Source organism: Amblyomma maculatum, chromosome 4, assembly GCF_055883805.1.
Source record: "Amblyomma maculatum isolate TAMU_Amacu chromosome 4, ASM5588380v1, whole genome shotgun sequence".
Lineage (NCBI taxonomy): Eukaryota > Metazoa > Arthropoda > Arachnida > Ixodida > Ixodidae > Amblyomma > Amblyomma maculatum.
In genome coordinates this window covers 123,895,996-123,921,946 of record NC_139347.1, presented here as the reverse complement: position 1 = coordinate 123,921,946, position 25,951 = coordinate 123,895,996, and the positions used below count along the sequence as shown (strand labels likewise).

The 25,951-nt window shown below is 43.2% G+C and overlaps 1 protein-coding gene across 2 annotated transcripts in view; it reads left to right on the top strand.

Annotated features, from left to right (window-relative positions):
• LOC146192289 (uncharacterized) overlaps nt 1-24,911 on the top strand; it is a 41,958-nt gene extending 17,047 nt beyond the window's left edge. For both annotated transcript variants that reach the window (XM_084600033.1, XM_084600034.1), the window contains 3 exons: nt 7,857-7,939; nt 20,281-20,509; nt 24,776-24,911. In XM_084600033.1, coding sequence (XP_084456159.1) covers nt 7,857-7,939; nt 20,281-20,509; nt 24,776-24,787 — 324 coding nt within the window. In that variant the 3' untranslated portion in view covers nt 24,788-24,911. The remainder of the gene's footprint in view (nt 1-7,856; nt 7,940-20,280; nt 20,510-24,775) is intronic.
• Nucleotides 24,912-25,951: the final 1,040 nt, after the last annotated feature.

Genomic DNA, 25,951 nt, shown 5'->3' with positions numbered 1-25,951 from the left:
AGGAAAACATTTATAAGTCCGGTTATTGAATATGCCTCGACTGTGTGGAATTCTTATCCTCAACTTACTATTATGAACTCGAATATATACGAAAAAGCAGTCCGAGTCATTTACTGCTCATACAGCTGGCGCACTTAATCAACATGCTTTCGTTGATAAAGCTAATTTAGAAACGTTACAACTGCAGCGTTATTGTGAGAGAATATAATTCATGCATTTATTCTACAATAGTCAACACGGTATAAACAGGAACATCTATGTAGTCTGTCACACGGCGACACACTCGAGCATACCATTAAAAAATTAAAAGAATACAGCTGCAGAACAAAAGCCTTAGAAAATTCGTTTTTCCAAGAACTGTCCGCCAATGGAACGCTCTGCCTTCTTACGCTGAAGAATCTCTGACAGTATATTCTGATTAAAACTAAAGCGCCTTCAATTAGTTAAAGCTAAGCTGTTTTGTTTGTTGGGACGCTTCAGGACAGCTTCAATTATTTATTATTCTATTGGTGTTGTATTTGGCATCTCGATTCTTGGGGCCCTATTTCCTTTCGCCGTTTGTATAAATTGACGTACGCGTGACGTGGGCAGTAGGACAATGCTAGGTTACGTAAGCACACAATCGGGTTACGCATTCTGAAGAAGAAGATAAACAAAGTGACAGAAAAAAACGCTGTCGTCTGCTACTATATATTGGCGCCAAGCATGAAAAGCGACGATTTTCCATGAACTAAGCCGCTGTGCCGCATTCCGCGATTCGGAAGCTCCGGGTTGCAATGGGAGCGAGTGAAATACTTTGTGGCGATGCTGTCCTAATGTTCCATGACTAAGGCATTCGGCAGCTGATACACAAGGAGTGGCTGAGCTAGTTTGTAGCACCAGGAGCAATACAGCCAACGAGCAAGAACGGCAACGGAATATTCGCAGTGGATTGATGCAGAATATCATCGGAAAGTGGCATTGCCCTTCTTAAGCGCCAATGACCTCTCACGTTCACTTATCAGTCAGTCAGTCAGTTCAGGCGTTCAGTCGTGTCCGACTCTTCGTGACCCTATGGACCATGTCACGTCACGCTTTCCGGTCTCTCACTATCTTCTTAACATCACATAGCTTCATCTGCAATGCCTCGAGAATGCCATCTAACCATCGCGTTCGCTGCCTACCCCTTCTCCGGCGACCCTCAACCTTTCCCAACATCAAATCTTTCTCCAGCGACTCCTCTCTTCTCATCAGATGACCAAAGTAGCTGAGCTTTAACTTTAGAATTTGACCCTCCAATGAGCAGTCAGGGTTTATGGTCGACAATATCGACTGATTTGATCTTCTGGCAGTCCAAGGAACTCTTAAGAGTCTTCGCCAGCACCACAATTCAAACGCGTCAATTGTTCGGCGGTCCGCCTTTTTCACAGTCCAACTCTCGCATCCATACATCACAACTGGAAAGACCATAGCACGGGTTATACGGATCTTGGTTGGCAGACTAATGTCTCTGCTCTTTACTAGGCGGTCAAGGCTAACCATTGCTCTCTTTCCCAGAAGCAGGCGTCTCCTAATTTCATGGCTGCAGTCTCCTTCCGAGGTAATCTTGGCGCCCAAGAACAGAAAATCTGTCACAGCTTCCACTTCTTGTCCATTGATGCTCCAGGACTTGATAGGGCAAGACGCTATGATCTTCGTCTTTTTAATGTTCAGTTTAAGCCCAAACTTCTCACTCTCTTCTTGTACGCCCACCAGAAGTCTCTTGAGATCCACTTCACTTTCTGCCATTAAAGTGGTATCATCCGCATATCTAAGGTTGTTGATACGTTTTCCAGCAATCTTCACTCCAGCTGAAGACTCGTCCAGACCGGCCTTCCTCATGATGCACTCTGCATATAGGTTAAATATACAGGGCGAAAGTATGCAGCCTTGCCTCACCCCTTTCTCAATCGGAAACCAATCAGTAAGACCATGCCCAGTTCTGACTGTGGCCTCTTGCCCTTCATAAAGGTTCCTGAGGAGACAGATGAGGTGAATTATCACTTATCAGCGGCGTTTAAATGCAGGAACTAAAACCATTACGGAACTTGTCGTAAACAGAAGGAATCGACAGATTTCCACCGTAGCTCCAGAACTGACGAAGATGCGCCCACGCAGCCGGCATCGTCCGGCAGAACAACGGCCGCAGTCTCAAAGTATCAATTACTTTTAGGTGCTGGCTGTGCTGCCCACCTTTATCGAACAGCCGCGTTATGACGAACTACTGTCAGCTTAGCAAGTCTGCTTAAGTTTCTAATATCTTGTGTCGGCTTGAGTTGTGCAGAGCGCGGAAAGCATCGCAGGGAGAGAGAGGGAGAGCAAGCGAAAGTACGTGTGTGCGCGATCGACTTCGTGTCTTGCACGCACGGACGCACACGCGCGCGCGCACGCGCACACACACACACACACACACACACACACACACACACACACACACACACACACACACACACACACACACACACACACACACACACACACACACACACACACACACACACACACACACACACACACACACACACACACACACACACACACACACACACACACACACACACACACACACACACACACACACACACACACACACACACACACACACACACACACGCACACACACACACACACACACACACACACAAACGCACATACGCACATACGCACACACGCACGCACACACGCACACACACACGCACACACACACACACACGCACACACACGCACACACGCACACACAAACGCACACACGCACACAAACACACACACACACACACACCGATAAGGGAACACGCTGGACCTCGCACTTTGTCGGTTAAATTTGCATGCGCCCAAAAAGCTCCTGCCAAAAGCGACAGATGTCACAGAAAGAGAAACAGAAGCATGGAATAGCAGGGCGGTTAACTAGCAATACTCAGTAGCCTACGGTACACTTGTAGAGGAGGATAAACGGAGAATAAGGGCGGAAAGCGAAAGATGACTGCGTAAATCGTGATATGAAGCTAGGTAGGTGCCCCGCGCGGGGATTCCTTACTTTCGAAACGGTAAAATGCAAATCAATAAAGGTGGATCATTTTCTAGTTGTATTAAAAAACCAATAAACACAAAACGTCCAATAACATAATATGATTAGAGCGTCCCTTCATAGCAAACAAGGTACATGGCACATACAATCCTTTAATAAGACAGAAGCTATCAGTAGCTTTGCTTGCTTCCTTACCCCCCCCCCCCCTCCTTTTGGGATGGGTCTTCCATTCATTAACCTTGCAGTGATTGTATTGGGCTAGACAGAAAAGAAGTGCTTAGTTGACGACGTCTAAGGCAGTCTGGTGACCTCTCGCTGCCTGTCGTGCGAAGTTCCTGCCCAGCAACTGCACCATATGCACCCCCGCCCCCCGCCAGGTTCTACTCACGAAGCATTCAGAACGAGAATTAGAACGCATAGGGGTCCTCTGTAAAATGCCTTGTCTTGCGCTGATCAACCGCTTTAGTAGGCAGGCCACCATATGCTGTACTTGGCAACAACTATGATCCTCTTGCTGCTGTTAATTTGCGCCTTTATTATCAATCCTCTAAATGGTTGCAAAAAGCGCTCTTATGACGTCGTTTCAGTACTTTCTGCAGTACATCAAGATATGTCAAATTACGTAACCACCCATCAAACTGTATACCAAATTGTGGTGAGCTAACAGCCGCCTATACTCCGCGTCGAAATCGCCATGTTTTTTTGTTTTTTTTTTCTGATAGCCTCGAGTGGGAAAGAGACGTAGCTCCCAACCTTGGTCATTTACAGCAATGGTAGCACATCCTTTACATAACGAAACGTCATTTTGACATATAATATTTGGGCATGACGTATTTCCCGCCACACAACGTCACCCAATCAGATTTCAGGAGGCGGCTCTTGACAGTGGGCGGTTCATTTCACCCCATTCCTAATACTAGCGTAAGTGCTCTCCTCTCTACTATCCATACCATCGTTTTCTCTACATAATTACTTATACATACCATCCAGGCATCATGAATAGCGCCGCTAAAAATATGTCTTCACACTATCGTTATTTTTACGTCACCGCAAAAAGCCATTTCGGGAGACCGCAATTTCGTGCCACAAATTTGAAACACGTGACGTTTTTGACAGCCTCGTAGCAGTTTGGGTGCGCTGGTTATTCATGATAAAAAAATACAACGCGAAGAAGGACTAGGTCAAAATGAAGACACCTCAATGAAGACAGCGCTCATGTGTCCCATGTGTTTCCATTTTGTCCTTAACCTTCTTCTGGCTGTATTTTTTCAGCCATCATTTTTTAACAACTAATCAGAGAAACAACATGGCACCGAACGGCGGCCAGGGCCTCGGATGTGGAAGTACACGCTCGCGATAATGGCTTTGGTGCTTTCGATCTTTATCTACCCTAGGGGGCAAACCATCAATGTGTTCTCATGTTTTTCATCTTCCAAGTATCTTGTAAACCTTTGTTTCTTTACTGTTTTAATTTCTTTAGTATGTACATATTACCAATGCTACCTTGTGTGAAGGGTGGCAGTATTTGAGAACTAAATAAAATATTAAAGTAAATAAATGTATTTTGAAGTGAATACAAGCGCACCGAAGAAACTCGCCCAACTTTGCGCACGCATTTCGTGCGAGGAAAAAAAGTGGCTGCAGGAAGAAGCGCTCAAAAAAGTATGTCGACTGCTGTACCGGTGTCGTTTACAAGATACCGTTGACCTGCGGGAGGGCTTACATAGGTCAGACCGGGCGGTGCGTCAATGACCGGGCGGGGGAACATTTACGGGTGGTAAGGGGTGGAGGGACACATTTGGCAGAGCATTATGAGAACTGCAGAGCGTGTGAGCCGCGGCTGGGGGAGATAAATATACTTAACAGAGGCGGTGATAACGCGGCACGTGAACTAGTAGAAGCCTTTCACATCACGAAGAGGGGGCATGAACGTGTGAGTGACACATCTGTTAATCTTTTGCACGCAGAGCACAGGTATCTTGAGCACGCATTGTGAACTGACGATGTGTTTCTTTACTGCGCATGTTTCCTTTTATGTATATATTTTCCGCTCATACCTGAGAATAAATCAGATGAAGTTAGCGCCTGTCCTGCGTGTTTCCTTTCTTGTGTGCGTGTTTTTATGCGCTTGCATTCATTTCAAAATAAGCTATGCAACATCTAGCCCAAACAGAAGTTTTGTTAAATAAATGTATTTCGGATTTCAGCTTCTAGGCATCTCTTGAAGATGTTGGTTTTCCTTGCCCTTTGCACCTACCGTCCCATTCCTTCGCGGTGACGAGCAAGCGCTTGACCGCTGTCGCTGCCTTCGCGGACAGGACCTCGCTCAGAGGCACCCTCTCCCTCCTCAGGCATCTTAGGAAATGCACCAAAGAGAAATTCAGCATTCATTCTCCAAAGGAATAATAATCTTCCAGCCTGTTAAACGTGGCAAAATGCTGTCACTTCGGCAGTTATCACTAGGATCTTCGGTATGAGCACTGGTTTGCTTGGATGTTCTAGTAATCGGAGATATGTGAAGTGTATTGAAATAGGACGGTGTACCATATTTACACATTATACTGCGTGTCATAGCTAATTTGATTCAAGAGATCAAATAACATTTCAGAGCCAGGCGAAGGAAGCCAGTTGCGTGTTGTCGCCAGTTGCCTTAAGGGCCATTTTTGCTCGCAAGATTTTGTTCGCAAATTTTAATAGATATTATTAATCTAAATTATTAAATAGTAACTTTAAAAAATTATTGGCAATTGCTACATTTATGAACACCTGCACAAACAAGACTTCATTATTTGCAATAAAACGCTCAAATATATGATTTTTCCCCAGGTAAAACACTACGAAAATACAAAAATCAGATGGCGAGAGAACAGAATTTCGGCCTTGGTTCAACAGCTTAGTGAGGCAGCAAACCTATAAGCTGGCGACGCTTTCTTCGCCTGCATCGGCCAAACCATTCAACGCAACTATATGTGCTTTTTTTTGTTACATCTGACAAATAATGCTCCACTCATTTATATCGATACCGTTTTGTAGTCTTCATCGCCATTGCAAAGTACGACGAGCTCGCTATCAGTCGCGCCTTCATTCGTGCCAAGGGGCGACGCAGCGCGAGACAACCATAGCCAGCCTATAACCCTTACTCCGCCAGAGGGCCACCGATTATGGCTTCAAGTTGTTTCGCTAGCTCAAATCATGGCTGATAGCAGCACAACTGGGGCGCGCGAGTAGGTTGGTAACAGTTTTTACACCCACATTTCGCACACTTTCTCTCGATAAGGGGAAAAAAGAACACGTCAGGTTTACTTATGCGCAAATAATGCTACAGGGGTTGCTGAAAATGCTCTCAGACTTTGTACATTCAATAAATGTCTAAAGTGAATATTTATTACTTGAAACAAATAACCTTACTTCACCATATACAAAAAATTGAGTCTGCTGGGCAAAGTGACTTTCAGCAATATGTGACTGGTTTTCATGCCCCCTTTTTTTTAGTTTATTTTTAGCCCTTTGCTTAAGCTAGCGGGCAAAGCATGTATAATGCAACTAGAAGAAGAGCTGCATGCGATCATATAGATGGGGAGGTTTGTAATCTGTACAGATTTAACTTAAACATACTGCGATAATCACTTCGCTGTGGCCTTTCTGGAAAAAGAACATTACGCACATAACAGAGGTATATTGTAACTATAGAATACAAACGTTAACGTATTTATTCAGTTCAGAAAGTACAACTATAAAAGAGTGAACGCTGGCAACACCCTTAAAACTTTCTTAGCTGGCAGTGCCGTTAGAAATATGAAATGTCGAAAATACGCCCTTTATGTCGTCATACTTAAGCTTTGGCCCAGCGCACATTTATAAAATAGTAATTTTGGTGCTTTTTATGCCTCATAAGCAAGTAAATTTTTTTAATTGATGAAGAAGAAAAGTACATTTAGGCGATGATATGGTGCTCACAGGCGCAGATTTGCTGAATATATTTTTGCAGAAAAACCAAATCAGCCTCGTATATTTCAGTATTTCTGATGTGTTGACATTTCGAACATACCTGATTAAAAAGATTAAATGTCGCCTTAACGTCAGTTATGACAGCTTTCAATTTCGGCCAAAATTCATGGTCCCAAATTACAAGAAATCCGCATATATTTATAATTAACAGGCATTTTATTTGCGATCTTGGTTACGTGCCTAAGACGCCTTCCTGTATAATACACCTATGCTGAGAGTATGAAAATATCTTTAGTAGTTTAAGTGTGACAGGTTTTTATTGTTGCTTGCTGGGCTTTAAGCGCAAGCGGCTGCAGTCAATGCGATGGAAAAAACACGTTGTCAACAGCCGCACACAATTATCTCGCGGCAACAGCAAAGCTAAACTCTTTTGGCAGTCGCGCAGGAAGAGCTCACCTACTCATCCGCCATGGCACGGGCTTCCGCTCGTTAGACCAAGGTTTAAGAAGGTTGGATCTCCGTCATTTATTTTTTTTTTTCAAAACGATACGACAGTTCAAGAAAGCAACTTTTATTCGGCCTAACGGTGCTTAGTGTAGATAGGAGCCGTGTCAGGGCTGATTGTTTCGAATTTCGAGCAAAATATGCACTGTAAGTTCGCTTAGACGCATAGTAGCTCAAGCAGACCACGCTAACGTGTCTCTGAACATAAACGTCGTAGGATGTCCCTAGTGATGAGCGCAAACCAGTTCGAAAAAATTTCCACAGGAGTACAATTTTTCCAATATATTTAATTGTGGCAGCTTCCATGCTTTAGTTTAACAGATCGTGCAAATATTGATTCCCCTTTTTCGTTCCTTTTTAGTCGATTCATGATTATGTGAACGTGGCCCACGTCGTTCCCGGAGCATTCATCAGCTGCATTGGCGGATACACCGACCCGGATGCGTGAGCACATTACTAACATACGCACTCCAATTGTGCTTTTTCTCTGAAAAATGGCAAGAGTAATAATTAGATTTGGATAGAACTCTTCGTTTTATATTGCAATCTCTCCTGCAAAACATTTGTGTTCCCCCAAAAAGGCAATATTTTTAAGCATGGCGCTTTACAGGTTTTAGTACACTTTACCTGGTATGTCTCAACGCAGATAAAAAAACCCGGGTTCCAAACATTTATTCTTTTTCACAACATTGGGAATCGAAATGAACATGCTTTACAACACAAAAAGCGTGAAATTGCTCTGTGTTCGCCATTTGTCTCGTTCCATGATACAATTGCTTGCGTTGATGCAGGAGGCAAAACTATGTGCTACAAGATATCGTTCTTCACCCTTGTAAATTTCCAGTAAATATTATCAGCTCTATGCTGGGGCCTATTCAGCGCAAACTATATATTTGTGAAAAAAGGAACATTATGTTTGTTGGTAAGAGTAAACAATACCGGTAATTCGCACCCCGACAGTATGGTGGTGGTTTCGATTACTCATATTTACTATTACCTCATTTCAGTTCGGAACTCCCATTTTAAAGAAAGTGCGTAGCTTAGCAGCAGTGCGCCTGCTAAATATAATTTAAAAAAGAAACCCTTAAGCAGGCATTTAAAAGGGTGTGAATAAGTACACCTGTGCTTTGAGCAGAGACCCACTCTTCTGCGATTGCCCTTTTATAATTTAGGCTTGTGCCATGCAACCATTACGGCAATGAAGAAGCATCTAGAAATATTTTCAGGTCACGTTAGGATGACACTGTCGTAGCCATAGCAGAAGAGAGAGGTGTAGCACTGAAATCAGTATTTTATTTAGCTTACTTTCAGCCGTGAAAACTCTAAGAAGGTAGGCAGCAGCTATGGCACCAAAAGCACTCACTGGACGTCGAAATACGAATTCTAGCAGCATTCGGCAGCGCAGGATATAACGATGGCGAGTAAACATCTACATAACGTATGTCTGTGCAATAGGTCATTATAAGTAAATAAATACATGAAATTGCCAAAAGAAACAGCAAAATCTTGGCTGAAGTCAAAATCAAGTGGTTCTTGGCTGCAAACATTGAAGACATTTCTAGCGTTACAAATAGGGGGATCAGGCCCCGTATTCCAACCCTGACCTTGAAAAGAGAAAGAACACGAGATCCTTCCGTGCGCGACAATCACATTGATCAGACCACGCACAGGCGTTTTTTGAAAACAACAAATAAAGGTTTCGATGGTTCGCGGCAATAATCTATGGTTACGGTTTATTTATTGTGCACCTCAAATGCCCCAGTACGGGGTATTACATGAGGGGAATACATGGCAACACATAAAATCAAAAAGTAATTACAAAGAATAAATAAAAAGATCTTCGACGGCTTTTCTAACATTCGCGGTGCTGGTGTGGAGTGCGGCATCGGCAGGCAGGCAGTTCCGGTCGACTGCAGTATGGACAAAGAAGCAATGCAGATCTGCAGAGGTACGTGCGCGAGGCGGATAAGCGGATTTTGCGTGACTGGTTCGAATGGAGGTGCGATGAGCCGGTTCTAGATCAGCAAGTGACAAGGTTTAGAATTTGTGAAAGAGGCTAAGTCTGTTGATTTTGCGTCCTGTCTCGAGGTTAGGCAGGTTAGCTTCACATTTCATAGTAGTCACACTGGAACGATAAGAGTAATCGGAAAAGATATATCTAACTGCGCGATTTTGGACAGATTAGAGGATTTTAGTCAAGTAAGAAATATGAGGGTCCCATACCGCGCATGCATACTGAAGCTTTGAACGAACTAGTGTTACGTAGGCCAGAGACGTGACAGAAGAAGGAGCTAATGGTAAAGTACGTCGTAAGTAAGACCGGACACGATTAGCTTCATTAGCAATTGTTATAAAATGGGCGGACCAAGAGAGATCATGAGATATGTGAACACCTAAGTACTTACATGCTGATGTGGAAGAAAGAACGGATCCACAGAGTACATAGTCAGGCGTTATGTATGAGTGTCGCCGATGGAAAGAAATTAACGAAATTTTACTCACATTTAATGACATTAGCCACGTTTTGCACCAAGATTCAATTCGTGAAAGGTCAGTTTGGAGGGCACATACATCGTTGTTATTGTTAATAGGGAGATAGATAACACAATCGTCCGCGAATAGGCGAATGGTAGATGAAATATTTGTTGTGATGGGGGGGGGGGGGGGGGGGGGGTCATTAATGTATATTAAGAAGAGTAGTGGACCGAGGACTGTGCCCTGAGGCAAACCTGGGAATACGGGAGACCTTGAAGAAGCGGTGTTATTAGCATACACAAAAATATCTGTCGATTAGTTAAAAAGTCACAAGTCCAGTCATACACGTGCGGATGGAGATTAAGGGATGAAAGTTTAAAAACAACCGCTTGTGAGGCACTTTGTCAAAAGCTTTTTCGAAGTTTAAAAATAGGGCATCAACGGGGACCTTATTACCTAAGCTAAACTAAGGTAATTGATGAATAATGCTAACTGTGTCTCACAGGAGCGGCCTTTGCGAAACCCATGTTGGTTGGGAGGAAAAAACTTACAAGAGATTAAGAAGTTTCCTACACGCGAGTGGATTATATGTTCCATTAATTTACAGCAAACACAAGTGAGAGATATAGGGCGATAGTCAATGGGTGACTGTGAAGGGCCTTTCTTGGGAACTGGAATGACCTTGCTTACCTTCCAATCTTGCGGAAAACTGCCTGATGAAAGGGACTGCGGAAATATATGTGATAATATTACACTGGAAACGCACTTTGTGTTCATTAGTATTTTTGCATTAATTTCGTCCACACCAGCATTCGTTTTAATGTATCAAAAGAACCGCCATTCGTTTTAAAGCGCCAAACATCGTGAGGTTGCTTAAGGCTCACTGCATTTTTGCCCTGCCATAGCAGCCACGACTGTCCAAATGGCTTTAGGCTGTATAGTTTTAATAGAGGAGCAAAACGCACTGGTGCATGAAGGACATTAAAGGCACGGGTTTGACGGCAGCGCTGGAACTTACTCATCCCCATTGGACTTTGCAAGCTGATATGAAGCTCAAGGCTAATTTAAGAGCCATCACACACAGTAATAACAGCAGGAATTATTACGAAGACGACAGATGGTGGTGCTGCTAAACATTCACTTCTTATTTTGAAAACACAGCAAGAGGACCAATTATAGAACAAAAAAAAAGAAACAGACCTATATATTTTTTCTCAGAAAGAGACAAATCGAATCAAATCAGTAATCAAAAAGGGAACGACAGTGAACAACTCTGGGGATACTGGTTTCTTTCTGCATCTTTTGAAATGGGCGTGGTATTCATTTCCACTCTTCTTCAAAAGAAAATGCATAATCGCGGAGCTGGATTTGTTTTTTACAAATGTACAGTATTAACCTATATAATCTTGTACATGGGGAGATGCAGCGAAAAACTATGTTCAGTAAAAAAAAGATCTCTATAGGCTTGCGTTAAGTGAGCACGCAAGTGCATTATTAGGCGACGCCTGCTGGGCTATTTGCGCCGAAAAGCCATCGCTTTGCTTGCCGTATCACAGTTTATAGGACAAGTGAGCTTTCATGGCTGAGTTTAAAAGCAATCGGCGCCAATAATTTGGTGGCTTCGGCAGGCATTCGATGGCCATCATAACTTAGTATTCGAAAATAAATTATATGTCTGTGCTGACGAAGATCGCGCTCACATAAGGATGAGTCAAAACGCGTGCAGAGAAATTATGGACACCATGTATGGTATGTATAAGATATATGTAGTGTTATCTGATCGATCATGGTGATTGATAGTGGGATTGAATAATTGATTAGAGTGGGGCGACAGTTGAATAGTGAATGAAACCAGCATGGTGTCGATGAAGAATCATTTGTGTATGTCGCTTAATTAGGCGACGTATGACGTAACATGTGGATGACACCTGAGCGCCAGTATTAGCTCACATTGTAACAGACTCGCTTAATAGAGAAGAAGAAGGTGAGGACGTTGTTCAGTCTGATCTCGACTCAGATCAGGTGATTTACCGAGCTTTACCAATTTGCTTATTTTTATTTATCTATCCGAAGATGGTCATGCCTAAAGCAGTACTGTCATTATGGGAAGAGTACGGCTGCTGCGGCGCCGACATTTCTAAACAGACCACGTCAACCTACGAAGCTAGCATGGCAGAGCCAGCCATGACTCCCCAGACCATGGAGAGACCAGAACATGGAGACGACCACCCGTCCAGCGAGACTTCATCCCATCAGTGGGGATGAGTCAACGATCGTGGACGGTGACGAGTCGTTTACCGATATGGCTGCCGTGGACAACGAGGGCTTCAAGTTGGTGAGTCACCGAAAGCAAAGAATGGTCAGGATCCCAGTAATAATTTCGCCCATTGAGAACTAGATTGTTTTACGAGAGAGGAAACCCATCTTGCTTTTCGCGGACACTCAATCGGCTTTCGGATCAGCTCCGACTCGTTGCCGGTTCACCATGCAAGAGGCTCTTCAGCTGGATGTATCAACGGAAGAGCAGGTTTACAATCTCCTGCAGGGCTCTCAGATTGGTGAAATCAAAGTTAACGTGCGAATGCCCCATTGCTACATGAAGAAAACCTGCGTTAAATGCGTACCAAAGAGGTATTCAGCAAGCAACCTGCTCTATTATTTGAAACTACAATGTGTTCTCCATGTGAAACGACTCATGCGCCGTGTGGAATCTGAAGAAAAAGAATGGGCTGCTAAACCAACCTTGTCGTGGCGACATTCGCTCCCAACTCAGAGCGCCACGAAAAACAATGACCTTGGATTCACAAAACACGTAGTTGCCGATTTCACTGAAGCTCTCCAACACAACCAGCGTTGTGTTGTGTGCTTCTCTCTTTGCGTCTTTCCGCTGGTTTCAATCCTCCCCAATGGGGTTTTAGATGTCAGCGGTTTGAGCATGTGATCAAAGTTTGCGTAAATGATCGACGGTGTAAGCTGTGCAGTGGTGACCACGATTTTAAAGCCTGCAAGCAGACTTCGTTTTTGCCAACTGCGGTGGTGATCATCCAGCGAGTTTAAGTGGCTGCGCCTTCTATGTGAGCGCTCTACATTGTCGAATATATTTCCTTGCTGATCTCACAACACCACAAACTGAAAAGGTTGTGCCAGGCATTGAAGAGTTCCCAGCTTTTCAAGTGGATGTTGTCGTGTCAAACAGCCGTGTCCCTAAGAGACCTGAGTCCAGCAAGAGATCAAGGTCCACTGCATGCGAGTCGGTTATTCGACCTCGAGTAAAAAGTGGCCAAGATTTTGAGCGACCGAATCATAACCAGACTCGATGGCGGGGAGGACTTACTAATACCTTACAAGTGACCAGACAACCAGCTACTGTGATCGAGAGTGTGTCCCCGTCAGCATATTTTGTCGACGTTATGAGTAAGTGCGCTGAGCAAAATAAGGAGCTCAAAAAACAAGGTGTGTCTGACCTCCGTGTTTTTTGTTTGGGGCTCTGCGTTCGCATGTTCCAGCGATGCCGCCTGGTAAACTGAAGAACTTCCTATAACTGGTGGTTTCATTAGAGTCCATGATTACCGCCTTCGCAGCCAACTTCTTTTCGACCTAATATGGCTGGTGTTCAACCGAACGGATCTAATTTCCACCGAAAAGTGCCGTTGATATTGCAATGGAACTACGCTGGGATTGTAAGCCAGCTAGCTGGTGTGAAATTATTCTTGAATAAGACTTGTGTTCCAGTGTTGGCCCAGCGGGATATATTTGACCGAATTTGTTGTCCATGAAAACTGCAGCATAACGTTATTTCCTTCAGGCAGTGCCGTGCTTTACATACGAACGGAAATTACTCATGTTTCTTTAAACGTTACCGATCTTTGCACAGATTGCATTGAGATAGTGGATGTGAGAATACAGCTAGGCTTTCGAACTCTTTCTATTGCATGCGTGCACGAGCCCCGTGAAAGTAGGTAGCAATTCATTTGTTTCTGAAGCAGCTCTGCGACCGCTGCCCAGCTCCACGAATCATCTGCGGTGCTTTCAATACCCATCATTTTGTGTGAGGCGGCAGTAACAAGGATTCCCGCGGACACAAACTCGTAAGCGTTATTGAGAGTTCGAACCTGTGTATTGCCAATGATGGAAGCCCCACTTTCTTCCGGCCTGCAGCCTCAGCGACAGGTATAGACCTGACTTTGCACTAACCTAATATCCGCGTGAAGTGGTCTATAGTACCTGACCGCATTGCAAGAGATTGTTACCTGATTTTTGTATTTGCTGCGACTTTCGTATGGGCGGTCCTAAAATCAGCCGTGTTGTCAACTGGGACAAGTAGACAGAGCACTCAGAACGTGTTTCAGCCAATGTTGCTGACAAACTGATTACTGGCAAGATGGGAGCAACTACGGCAGTCAAATTAAAACTCAGAAACCTTTAAGCAGCGAGAAGAAGGCCGGAGCGACAATTCATGGTGAAGAAGGGTGACAAACACTTGAGGGAGGCCTACAATAGGCTGAATTCTACCATTCAGTGGCACACGAACAAGCTGTACAGGTCGCAATGTGCCTCATTTTGTACTATTTTGACTGTATTTTTACCGATGACGAGAATATGGTGAGCCATTGGCAGTCTTGCTGGAGAACCTTGCCGTTTAGAGCCATTTGAAGCTCTTGCAATCCGCAAGAAAAAACCAATTGCGTGCTTGGCAGAAACGTTTGCAGATGCGATTGTATCTGCAAATACTGGAAATGACCTATACGCACCATCTGCTTCCTCTACGTCTATAATGGATGCCCCGCTCATGCTTAGGAAGGTTCAGACAGCACTCAGTGGCCTGCGGCGCCGGTGTGCACCAGGACCCGACGGTATCACTACCAAATGCTGCAGAACCTGCCCCTGGAGCTCTGGAATGAGCTTCTAAACTTCATCAATCGAGTTTGGGAGACTAGTGGTATTCCTCCGTCATGGAAGGTGGCATATCTAGTTCCAGGGCTGTAACCTAGTAAAGACATGAAAGGCATTGCCTCGTATCACCCAGTGTCACTAACCTCCTGTGTGGCTAAGCTGATGGAGAAGCTGACAAATGGATGCTTATCGTGGCGAGTTGAGGACACCAAGGCACTTCCAACATGTATTACAGGATTACGGCGGGGAATAAGTGCCCAAGATAGCTTCATAGATTTGGTGTGTCACATTTAACACCAGAGAGATTTCGGGCTTTCCACCTTAGCCATTTTTGTTACGTTTCAGAAGCTTATGACAAAATGTTTGAGAGCTCCATTTTGAACAACTTGCAAACGTGGGCATAAAGCGCCACAGGGCGAGTCTCATTTACTCAGTTTGCAGTGGTCGCATGGTTAGTGTATGGTTAGGAAGTACCAGAAGCACCGAAAGACTGTATCACGAGGTGTGAGTCAAGGAAGTGTTCTTTCCGCACACTTTTTTAAATTAGCAGTGGCTGGCCTTTCCAATTTATTGCAGAAAAATTGCAGCAAGTGTGCATGTCAATATATGCTGACATTTGTATTTGGGCTACTGGCTACCAACACAAACTAATAGCCCTGATATATCGACAGGCTCTACTTTCGATAGAAGCTTACCTTTAAGGTGTGGGGTTGTCTTTATCAGTGGAAAAATCCGGCTTTGTTTTGTTTCTAGCTGTAGGAAGGCGTCATGAGCGGTTAAAGATAGATCTTGGTCACTCTTCCATTCGTCAATTCAATCGCATGCGTTTTCTTGGTGTCATTATTGATTCCTGTCTACAGTGACGAAAAGCTGTCGACTCGATTGTCTCATCTCTATCTGCGCGTCTGAGTGTGGTCCGTAGAATTGCAAGTCAGCAATGGGGAAAGCATCCTTCTTCAATCGTCAAACTTCATGAAGCGCTCGTGATCAGTCGCATAATCTATCAATTACCTTTATTTACCCGTCGGCATCACAGCTTGAACATCTCGAAGTTTTCCATAGAGAGGGCCTAAGAAGAGCCATTGGAGTTCCTCAGGTGGCAGCGGACAATTCAGTACTTCGTGAGTCACTATTCAAACCGCTTAGCCTTGTCACTTCACAGAGACTACTAATGCAACTTGGCCGCCTCGAGGAGATGGTGCTTGGGCAATCCCTTTTTCAGCGATCTGAGTCGAGAGCCTTCTTGGCACTTAATACTCTTACTTATCTAAGCATTAATGTTCGAGGGCAAAGGAAAAGGGTTGAGACCACCCTGGTCATTTCCGACCCTCGACTGTACGGTCATGATTCCCCCTGTGAGCGCAAAGCGCAGTTTTCCTTTAGCGGCAACGCGTTCGCTCGTACTTGAACATTTGGAAAGGGCATATACCCGCCATCTTTACATTTTCACTGTTCGTTCTGTAGATAAGATGAAAAAATGAAGCTCAGCGGCTTTTTACATTCCTTCTATGGACTATACGTGGTCTGCACGCTTTACTGAAGTCGCATCCTCCACATCAGCCGAACGTGTTGCTATTGAGATGGCTTTACGGAAGCTAGGGTCTTTTCCGGCTGAACCTGTTGGCATCCTAACAGATTCAAAATCTTCCCTTTAAAGGTTAGAGCGCGGGTTCTCTACTGATGCTTCGTCTATAAGTTCTCTAAGCTTCTCTGTACAGTAGAGGCTCTACTTCACATTTCCAATGGGTGCCCTCACACATAGCTCACACAGGCAACAAGGTGGCAGACAGGCTCGCCCATAAAGCACTGTTATGTACTTTCTCAAAAAGGTTCCTCAAGATAAAAGGAGACTTCAGAGAAACGGTGCTCAACCATTTTTAGTACCCTGTGGAGTGCGCCCCACAATCTATGCATGACGAGGGGACTGAGAAGACATCAGTCCACTCTACAACATCTACTTCGCACGGGCTGTACTCGTTCTCCTGCCAGGATGCATAAGACGCCCATGGAATAGTCTCAGCTATATTCTATATGTGGTGTGTGTGGCGATATAGAACATTTTATTATGTACTGCCCAGAGCATAAAGCGGAAAGGTGTGTGAGGCTCTATTCCATCAAGAAGACAGGAGCCCTTCACAGTAGACTTCAGGACATTGTCTACCTGATTGGAAATCAGACATGCAGAAGGGATGCTTCACGCCTGCTTCTGCAATTTTTTCAGGACGCTGATCTTGACTCTAGATGGCAGCAGCTGGAATGGACTTTGTTATACTGTGAGTGAATGTGTGTATAGATGATGGCAGCTTGAATGGACAGTGTTTTACTGGAAGTTAATGTGTGCATAGATGGAGACTTCTGGAGTGGACTATGTTATACTGTTAGTGAATGGGTGAATAGATGGAGGTGACTGCTGGAGTGGAATATGTACTATAAGTGACTGTGCGCATTGTGGGGCAGGTTTAAAAACTATTAGGTCATTTTGTTGCATATAATTAACACTTTCGTGGAGAAATTGCCGGCGGAATAATGAAGGCTAATCCCACCTGGAGCATACAACTCAACTCGACCGGTTTAATAATGTAAGCACTCGTTTGAAGACATCTCGATTCGTAATTGTAGTACTCTGCGACCAGTGACATTAAGAAAGACGATGTCTAGAAGGCGGAGAAAAATGCTCGGTATTTAATGGTTAAGACGGTTTAAGCGAAGGCGGGATTACGAAGTTCACACTTTTTAGGTGAGGCACTGAGTGGGCACGTTGTCGTGTCTCCTGTTAAGGCGAATCATAAGTGTCATTCTAATTCTATATTTACTGAACAAGTTGAAGCAGCAAATGAGTACATCAAATTCTCTGATTCTCCCCTAAGTTGATTTTGGTAATACTTTCTTTTAAACTCGTAGCGATGCCACAGAAATGTGCTAATTGATAAGAACGTTTAAAAGGAACAGAATTCATGAGATGTTTGTAAAATCTCCTGATACGTTTATTCTCACCGGGGAATATTGGAACTTTCCCGGATTGAGATTCCTAATAATATTCATATTTAGTTTACATAATTTCTTGTTTAAGAAAACATGTTCATGGGCGTGTTGGTTACATTCAATTCTTAATATCTAAAGGCGCGAATAACACGGCACAAACAAAGTGGAGACGAGTCGAAAAGACGACGGGACGAAGCGCTTCGTCTCGTCGTCTTCACTGTGTTGGTTCCGTATTATTGTCCCTTTCAAAATTATTAATTTTTTATACTAAACATGTGAGCAATTGCATGATTCTTAGGTGTAAATACGTGTCAGATGACTACAGCGTAGTAGCAACGAAGACCGAACAAGACAGACGGACGCAAACATGGGCGATGACTAACATGATTGTTCTCATTGTCTTCGACTGGCATATAGACACAACAGTTGTATGACAACACAAGCAGAAATAAGAAAGATAAAAAAAGTAAACTAATGAAACTGTTGCTTGATTATCTCGTCGCTCATGCTTATTACCTCCAATCATTATCGTGCTCCCTTGAGGTCCAAAACAGCAGCTGTTTCTTCCTTAGGTTTACAGACGACGCGCTTGTACATTTATCCAAGAACCTTGATATGGCCTCAGCGTCTGCTATCCTCCTTGTGGTGGTGTCCCGACACTTGAGCAGAACAGCAGCATTTTGAAAGTCCGGTACACACTCCTTACACTGGCTACAGTGTTCACTTAGCTCCCCCGAGTTTACATCTTTCAAGATTATTTTGTGTTCCTGCAGCCTCGTGTTCCGACACCTGGTTGTCTGGTCGTTATGAATATTGCTACATGACGAGAAAATAGTTTGGTTTGGTTTGATTTGGGGGCTTTATTGTACCAAAGTGACTCAGGCTATGAGAGACGCATAGTAAAGCACTACGTAAATTCCGATCACCTCAGGTTCTTTAACGTACACTGATATCTCACAGCACACTGGCGCCCTGCCTTTCGCCTCATCGAAAAGCGGCTGCCGAAGACGGGATTCGACAGCGCATCCTTGGGCCCAGTAGTCGAGCGCCATAGTCGGAATCATGATGAGGAAATGGAGTACACAACATCTTTCTTACAACTTACCAGACGCGGGCGTTATTTTGTCGCGCAGTCGGGCTCTCTACTGGTTTGTGAATTAAACTTCTTGCATAACTGATGCAATTTCTTATGCGCCGAAAATACCATGTCAATCCCCGCTCTGTTACCAATACGTTTCTGATCGTGCAAAATTGTCTGTACGTAAGGTATGGCAGAAGCCTTCAATCGACAGCTTTTAGCACTGGATCGAGTCTTCCATTTGCTGAGCATGCTTTCCGCTACAGCAATTATCAGATATGCTATTATCAGATATGCTGGGTATCCGGCTTCGCGAAGACGAAGCACTTTCCTTTAGAAAGCATCCTCCTAAATACGTGTTAATACGTATACTGTGCTATTCTAAAATTTTAATTGGAATTTTTATTGTTCGAGCAGTTACAAAATCAATTTTAAAAGTAGCGCTCTTCAACCTGATCAAAATTAGGCTAATAAAACCGCGAAAAGTGACAATAAAGACCAACACGACTTTTTGGGTGAAGCCGTTAAGAACGACAACACACCTTCTGAAACTTAAAACGCGTCCAGATATATAGGCGCTAACCTTTTGCCTATGACCAAGTAATTGTATCACCAACTAGTAAAACATAGCCTTTTACCTAATAAATAGCCTGGTTGCGCCCAGGGTAACAGTTACTTGCTATCTAGAAAACCAAATATTTGACAATGATTCACAAAAATCAGTGATTTGAACCATTGAATGTTTTCCTAATGGATGCACAATGCCGAAAAAATAATTATTTGAGATGAAACAATAATACAATAAATAGGCAAAATAAACAAGCTACTGAGAATCCATGTCTATATCTAATAGAGAAGATAGGTGAAATAATTGAGGGGAAAAAGTGACACTAGTTCTCAGCAAGTGTGTTAGGATCTGTGAGATAAACAAATTACTGGTAGCAGAGTGGTTTTGTTTCTTGCTTCCAGCTTCCTTACTGAAGTACAAACATTAGGGCGATTTCCAACCGATATCAGCAGTAATGGAGTTTAGGATTTATAATAGAAACTGTGAAATGCCTATCCTATCTAAGGAACACTAGGCTTTCTAGTTTTCGTGAACACGTTTTGAATAAAAATTGCCGGAGGTAACAAGCAAAATGCAATACTCATTCCACGACTAGAGGGCCTAGGAGTAGCATCCTCGCAAAGGCTAAAGCATTATGAGAAAAGCAAGTATCAATCTCTTCTACATCTTAAGTTAGATATTTTTTATCGGGTGTATGACAAGTCATGATAATTGCGAAATATCACGACGAGCTCTGATATTTATTGCGCCTTCCTGATTCGTTCGCTAATACTGGTGTTGTATTTGCAGGATTCAGGTCATAAGACATGGCAGCAATAACGTTGTGGGTAACCTGGAAAAACCTCCAGGTTCGCAAATAGATGTCACCATCATCATAAGAAGAGCTATTCAAACATTTTTATTCATCACAGACTACAACAAAGTATTGGTCGTGAATGCAGCCGACGCGCTCCAACAGGGACAAATGGATCGCGTTCCTACATTAAGCGCGAATTACGCCATCAGACATTTATACATCGTAAGTACTTGCGTCTTTCCACCAACAAAATATCCCAGTGCACAATGAGTCCAAAGTTACCCATTCAGCAAGTATGAAATGCACAAACGTCCAACACAATGCTTTAGAATGCACTTGTGGAAATATTTTGCGCCGAACTCTTTTCTCTTTCACAGTGGATATGGGTCCAAAGGCTTGTAGTGTTTGTTTCGGTACTTTTTGACATAATAAATGACCTATCATGCCAGCTTTATAAGAACCTATACATTATTTCTGTATTGATTGTTCAGCTACGAATCGCTCGGAACCTTCGTAATGACGCGCAACTCCATCTAATTTGTTCGAGACTGTCATGGTTGCTTTAATGCCTGATTTTTAGAACACTCTGTCAACTTTATACTCAGAGCCGCGGCAAGCAGCGGGGACTCCGTTTGTCGATGAGTATTGAGCACGCTGCTTTTTGTAATCAACGCCAAAATACTCCACCCAGAAATGTTCATGAAGGTTTGCATATAAAATGTTCGTATCTGGCGAATAAAAGCCTTCGTATTAAGCGTTCTCGCTGAGCGCACTTCTAGCCAGCTAGACCGTGATGGCATGGCGGTCGCATTCGACCAGTGGGTAAACTTTCCACTGCCGTTTAGTTAAAGTTTCTATAAGTACAAGATTACACTGGCAACGAATCAATCAGTTTCTAAAACATTACAGAAAACAAATAACCGATAAGAGTACGATTACATTATTTCGATCATAACTTATTGCAGTAGTCAATTAAAGTCACAGACAATTCACTCATAAACTCAGAACACTAACTGAAAAATAAAATTACTTTACTTCTGTCCTACATTTTTGTAATAATACAATCTCGCACAGACTGCAATAAATTTGTTCTGTTTCAATTTTTCTCATGAGTTATCTTTTAACGCGAGAGTTATCTTTTAGACGCGAATTTGGCGTCACTGCTTTAGCGATCGTTTCTTTGCGAAGACTTGAGGGGCGCATTCTACATATAAGCGCTAGAGAATAGCATGGCGTTATATGGTGCGATCAGCCTGAACAACAGCTCTGTTTACCAAATGCTTCGATGCCAGTTTCTACATCCTCTATGACCTGCTGCGGCTGCTGAACGGCTTGGGCCCTCGCCTGCTGAACACAAAATACCAGATACAATCTCCACCGCAACAGCCGCTATCCGCTGTAGGCGGAAAGTAAAGTGCCCGTGTACCGGGCGATGTAAGTGAACATTAAAGAGCCCCAGCTGAATGAATATTCCTGCACAATATTAATACACCATCTCGTAGTCTAAGTTTCCATCGGAACGTTCAACCTTGCAAACGAAATGAAACATCTTGTACAAACCGCCGCACTTCTTTACTTGTTCTGTGCAAATACATTGCAAGCAAGGTCGTAAAAGAGCTGAAAAAGTTATATAGCAATTTTTTTTGTAATATCAGTGACGACCTCGTGTTCAATCGTAGCAAGGCTAGTTGGAATCAGCCAGAGGTTATTGAGGCTACTGAAGTGGTTCATCGCTAGACACCCATTTATCCTTAAATCAAGAAATTTCATCACATGCCAGCAGAAGCTACACCAAGAAAGAAGAGTGCGGAGAGCCCAAAATGCCAGAGAGCCATCATTGTGCATTGGAGGAGAAGTAGCATAGACTTCCTTTTTGTCGACAGCAAGTAGCAAGCTGCAGGAGGGTTATAGCCCCATCACGTGGCTGTGCGCTTGTGGCTCTTGGCGACTTCTGGATCTCTTCACGGCCCCGGTAAGCGTGTAGGAGTGGGAGCTGAGCAATGTGGCATCCCGCTGGCCCAGACATTAGAGCTGGAAACTCTCAGGAGTAGGTGTCAGTGAGGGATGACATCTTCATAATCAGCATGACTATACCCACTGCGGGACGAAGGCCTCTCCCATATTGCTCCAATAAATCCGGTCCTGTGCTAGCTGCATCCACGTGGCCCCCGCGAACTTCCTAACCTCATCCGTCCACCTAACTTTCTGCCGTGCCCTGCTGCGCTTTTCGTACCTTGGAATCGAATTTGTTACCCTAAGCGACCATCGGTGATCCTCTCTTCGGACTACATGTCAAGCAGGTTTCTTCTTGATTTTCACTAGAATTTCAGTAACTTGAGTTTTTTTCTCTGACCCACTCTGCACGCTTCCTATCTCTTAATGTTACCCCTACCATTTTTCGTTCCATAGCCCTCTGCGGCGTCCTGAACTTAAGTAGAACCTTCTTGGTTAGCCTATACGTTTCAGCCTCATAGATGAGTAGATGCAACTGTTGTATACTTTCCTCTTGAGCGGTACCGGTAAGCTACTAGTCATAATCTGTGAGTGCTTGCCGAATGCGCTCCATCCCTATCTTATTCTCCTTGTTATTTCCTTTTAATGGTACGGATCTTCGGTTACCATCGTATACATATTCGCTTACTACTCCCAGTGCTTCGCTATCTAATAATATTATAATAATAATAATACATGAACTGTTCTTCCTTTCCTGGGCTGTTGAACATTATGTTAGTCTTCCGCATATTAATTTTCAAGCCTACCTTTCTACTTTTCCTGGCTAGGTCATCAATCATTCTTTGCAGGTTCCCCCATGAGTTAGCAAGGCAATTTCATCAGAAAATTGCAGATTACAGTGGTATTCTCCGTCTACCCGTATCGCTGACTCCTCCCATTCCAAGTCTCTGAATACGTCTTCTAAGTAAGATGTGAATAGTTCTGGGGAGATTGTGTCTGCTTGCCCAACACCTTTTTTTTATAAGCATTTTTATAAGGTACCTAAGACATCCGTAAAAGAAGGAATAGGCGAGGTTACTGATAACGAACAATTGAACCAGATGCCTCACGTAAGCCTTTTTGATGTGTCCGTATGTTGGCAAAATGCCGAATGAGAAGAGTGGTTTGTGAGGCCGAGGCTGGAAGTTTAGACATTCGTCGGAGGTTTTCTGATTGTTCGGGATGAGAATCCCCAAAACCCTAACGGCGGATACTTCGCATATTACCTGGCCGCTAGCAGTAGAGCACATGGGAGGATGGTCGCGCGAGCTGGTTGCCTACGTATGAGGAGCGCCTTGGTCATCTGCGGAAGCGTGCGCAATCTGCTCCAGCAAAAATATCTGAAGTTCGCATTCAAAATCGACATCTTTGCCTGGGGAAACACGGAGGCTGATGTGTCTATGTATATGGTGGGGAGGGTAGCTTTGAATTTATCCAATTGGTTGAGCTAGACGAAATTGTAAAGATTGGGAGAAATGTATTCTTTGAAGGCTGCCACTCTTAGGTGGGGTTATATGATCGAAAAGATAGATTCATCTGCACGGCAACAGATAAAAGCACGTACATACTGGTAGGTACAATAGAGAGAATTAAGTAGGCAGATTTTTGTGCAAATAACTGAGGGGTAGACGTTGCCAAAGACGTTCGGTCGACTCTTAGGACAGTTCTTGTCCCCTTTGTAGATTGACTTAATTTAATTTAAAAAGTTACAATGTATCCATGATAAATTCGAGAATATAACAAATTGTGAAAAACAAATTATGCAAATAAAATAAAAATTGAGCTAGACGATGACACCACCGATCAAATTACATATGTCCGACATATCAAGCACAGCTGTGCCATGATATTTCATGAGTTACCGCTCGATATTCACGTTGCATAGCACCAAATAACTTGAAAAGATTTCCGGATTTGACTGGTCATAATTTTCTTCTTTTATATACTGATGAGAAAGTAGGAAATTAATCAACTTCTTTCCACCAGGCTTCCGAGACGCAGTGCTTTTGATTGAATAGTGGCCTCTAATTTCTTTCATGAATTATCTTTATAAAATTTATTTCAACACTAAATATTATTATACTGAAACTCTTACACAACTGTTCTTCCATGCGTGAAAATACAAGAATACAACTGGAAATTCATAAAATTATTGTTACTTGTGTATTTATGCTTTTCATACAATCATTTTTGGAAATAAATTGGCTTTCTAAACAATTTCTCACCTGAAAAAAAGCCTGAGCTTAAAATGTTTTGGTGTTTATAACAATCAGCCCTGCCTTATGTTTGATCCGTGGTGGTCTCCCAGGCCAAGCTATACCGCAGGTCTTGAAATTGAAAGCTGAATTTTCCTACTTTGAGCAACGTTTTGTAGTTTCCATGGCACGAAAGAGCAGTAATAATGGCGTGATCTTAAGAAGAAAACAGTCCGATAGAAACAAAATATAATCTACAAGTCCGGGCCATCTGAACTAATCGTTTCATGTTTATTTCCAGGAGACATCTTGATGGAGGAATCCCGCCCGATTGGTAGCTAAACCTTCATTTTCTATACAACTTTTGTCAAGCAGTTGCTGAAACGCCTATCTTTACTTTCTGCATGTTTCATAATAAACCATGAGGATGAATAAACATTTGGTCCGCCTTTTCACCTCCTTCTTTTTATCAAAGTAAGCTGACCTTAAGGCAAAAGCTTAATTTCCTCATGAGTGGCATGAGAAGTGCCTCTTGGCTGAAACGGTGAACACTTATTCATCCAAAAATATCACTCTATTTCCTGAAAACAATTACAGTACTGCACTTCGCTTCGCTAAGAGCTGAACGGAGAAAGCCTTTTCTTGAGTTCCTTTCTCTTTTACCACTTTTTCTTTCGTCTTTCTTTGGTTCTCTGTTCTTTTCTTCTTTAATTTCTTCGTTAGTTTCTCTACCCCGAAATTAATGAGCTGAAGGCGTAACCAGCAACTATCGCTAACGCACAATGCTATTACCTGTAACTATCGGTCCCTATTTATCGGTATCAGTATCACCAACCGTGACTATGACTAAAGCTATCACTTTCGGTCACTATTTTTCTCTACCTAATATACTATCTGTACCTCTCATTATCTATCACTATCATTATCGGCTGCTGTATATCACTAACAATTACTATCTATCTCTAACTCTCAGTATCTGTCACCGTAAATGTCTTTGTAACCCCCCTATCTAACAATAAATACAATTAACGGCCGCTATTTCTAACTGTATATATCAGTCACTATTACTCAGCACTATTACTATTTACTTGCTACCTCATGTTATCTAATCTATTTTCCCTCTTCCTTGCTTACTATCTCTCCTCATGCGGCGAACACATTCGGCAAACATATCCAGCGGACGCGAACGTCACCATGTGTTGAGAAAGTGTTTCGCCTGAAGATATGGAACCTTTCATTATCTAGTGTCAAGGGTGGTATGATATTATTTCTCCTCCCAATTAGCACCTATATGCTTGCCATGTTGGATGCTATATTGCCGTAAGAGTTTTAAAGGCCTATAAGTAGTACGTCCCAATAATGTTAAGTGCATATACCCACCAAGAAAAGAAACAGGTACAGCGTTTTCTAATTTCCATTTCCCAAAAGGGACACCTTGCAATCGCAACAGCCGCGTTTCTTTGGAGGCGAAGCGCCA